The following is a 2,129-nucleotide window of genomic DNA, read 5'->3' as shown; positions in this document are numbered from 1 at the left end:
GGTGGAGGCGGAGGTAAAAACCCTGGATCCGGTGGGGGAGGAGGCAGTGACTGGTCCACACCCCTGAAACTCACTGGGGGAGGCGGTAGTGGTGGGGAGTTAAATGGCGGCGGAGGAGGTAGTGAACCAAAGCCAACGGCCGGTGGAGGGGGTGGAAGGAAGTCTGGCGGCGCCTCTAAAGCATCATCTTCATTGGGTGGGGGCGGTGGAGGAGGGAGGAGGTCCATTGCAGATGGAGGGAAGTTTGTTGGCAGGTGTCTCTGGGGGGCAGCAGGTTTTTTTGAGGAACTCTTTGCAGCCAAAGGAGGTGCTGGATGAGGGAAAACTGACAATGGTGGGGGTGGAGGTGGAGGTGGAGGTGGGACATTTCCAAAGTTCTGAGAAGACAGAATAACAATCATGACAACAAGTACAAGAGGTGGACACATTATTACTCTTTTTTTTTACCTGTGTGTTTGCAGTGCCTTAAATGTATTAAAGTTGAAAAGTCAATTTAGCGACAGGTTAGGTCCTTAAAAACTCTTAAACACAATTACATTTTAAGACTATACTATGACTTTTTTTTTTTACATGCAATACTATAACTTTTTAATGACTTTGTCTAAACTATGACTTTTTATGACGTTTTTCGACATAGGCCTACTATACATGACTTTTTTTTGACAAACTCTACTATGACTTTTTAATGACTTTGTTTCTAGATACGATGACTTATAGACTTTTTTTGACATAGTATACTATGACTTTTTTTGAACATACTGTGTTTTTTATGACTCTTTTCAACATACTTTATGACATTTTTTTCGACATATGACTTTTTTGACATACTGACTTTTTTCAAACTTTTAGGACCTTTTTTAGACATACTAAATAAAATATGACTTTTTCAACATACTATTTTTTTTGACTTTCCAACCTATTATACTATGAATTTGTTTGACTATTTTCAACACAATTATCAATATTTTGACATACTATACTATGACTTTGTTTGACAAAGTTTAAATAGGAAAAGTATCAAGGCATAATTGCAACATCTATTGACCGAAATAATAGTGATAATATATTTTTCCATAATTGAGCAGCCCTACTATACTATGACTTCTCAACAAACTATTCTTTTTTTTTCGCCATACTATACAATGACTTTTTACAACTTTTTTTGTGCATGGAGTTATCGTAAACTAAATAAGACTGTTTAGTTGTACTATCTTAAAATCAATGTACTGTATAGTATATTAAGTTAAAGTGTTTTGAACTCAAAGTGGTCTTTAAATGTATAGAAAGCATCTTATTCCTGCATATACAGTTACTTAAATGAGATTTGCTTATCAAAATTAATTTTGTTACTCAGCTAATTTCGAGAGAATTGTAGAAAAATATAGGGCCCTTAAAATAAAGTGGTATCCCATTTGTTGCTTTTCTCATTCATCATCCTTTTTCTCATTGTCCATTGAATATATTTGAATTTTTTGGCCTGACGTCTAAAAGCATCACATAGGGATTTGGGCATTTTTCACCATTATCTAAAAACTTTGATAATGAAAATAATTATTAGTTGTAACCCTAGTGAAGAGTTTAGTACCACAGAAACAGGTCCTTGTTGGGGCTTGGGAGCATGACCGTTGGCCTGGCTTGGTGATTTGGCTGGCAGAGAAGGAGAAACACCATGAGTAAACATACGAAACAGGCAAAACGTTTGTGCTAATATATCACTCCATCTTGGCTTGTTCAGTGAAGGGCAGCTCGGGTTTCGCTCTACCTTTGATGGTGGGTGAGGGTGTTGAAGGATTGGAGTTTGATGGAGTGCTGCGGTTGGTCCACACAGAGCTGACAGCAGCCTTCTCTGCCGTTTTATAGTTTTCATACAGCGACGCACCGTACTGGAATTGTAAGAAACACACCAGCATGAGTTTTGGTCAAATGGAGAGTTCCTTTCCGATCATTTAATGCAAAGATTGTCAAATTTACCTTTGCAATCCGTATTCCGGTTACCCAAAGGTTCATGGACCAAGCATCATCGCAGCAGAGGTACTTGATGTACTGAGACTCTTTTTGGATCTGAGGGTGCTGTAGAGTTAAATCCTAACAGGTTAGTAAAGAAACAACTTTGACAAAGTCTGTTTAGC

At 38.0% G+C, this 2,129-nt stretch overlaps 1 protein-coding gene across 2 annotated transcripts in view; it reads right to left on the bottom strand.

The window, feature by feature from the left end:
* apbb1ip (amyloid beta (A4) precursor protein-binding, family B, member 1 interacting protein) overlaps positions 1-2,129 on the bottom strand; it is a 25,325-nt gene that overhangs the window by 857 nt on the left and 22,339 nt on the right. For both annotated transcript variants that reach the window (XR_004327552.1, XM_032504299.1), the window contains exons 11-14: positions 1,972-2,070; positions 1,763-1,883; positions 1,586-1,647; positions 1-377 (exon numbers count right to left, since the gene is read on the bottom strand). The exon at positions 1-377 is cut by the window's left edge. Coding sequence is in view for 1 of the 2 variants with exons in the window: in XM_032504299.1 (XP_032360190.1) it covers positions 1-377; positions 1,586-1,647; positions 1,763-1,883; positions 1,972-2,070 (659 nt within the window). In the remaining variant the exon portion in view is untranslated. The remainder of the gene's footprint in view (positions 378-1,585; positions 1,648-1,762; positions 1,884-1,971; positions 2,071-2,129) is intronic.

The sequence above is a fragment of the Etheostoma spectabile genome, chromosome 22, assembly GCF_008692095.1.
Source record: "Etheostoma spectabile isolate EspeVRDwgs_2016 chromosome 22, UIUC_Espe_1.0, whole genome shotgun sequence".
Taxonomy (NCBI): Eukaryota; Metazoa; Chordata; class Actinopteri; order Perciformes; family Percidae; genus Etheostoma; species Etheostoma spectabile.
The sequence above is the reverse complement of the archived record's forward strand: the minus strand, read 5'-3'. Positions and strand labels throughout refer to the sequence as shown.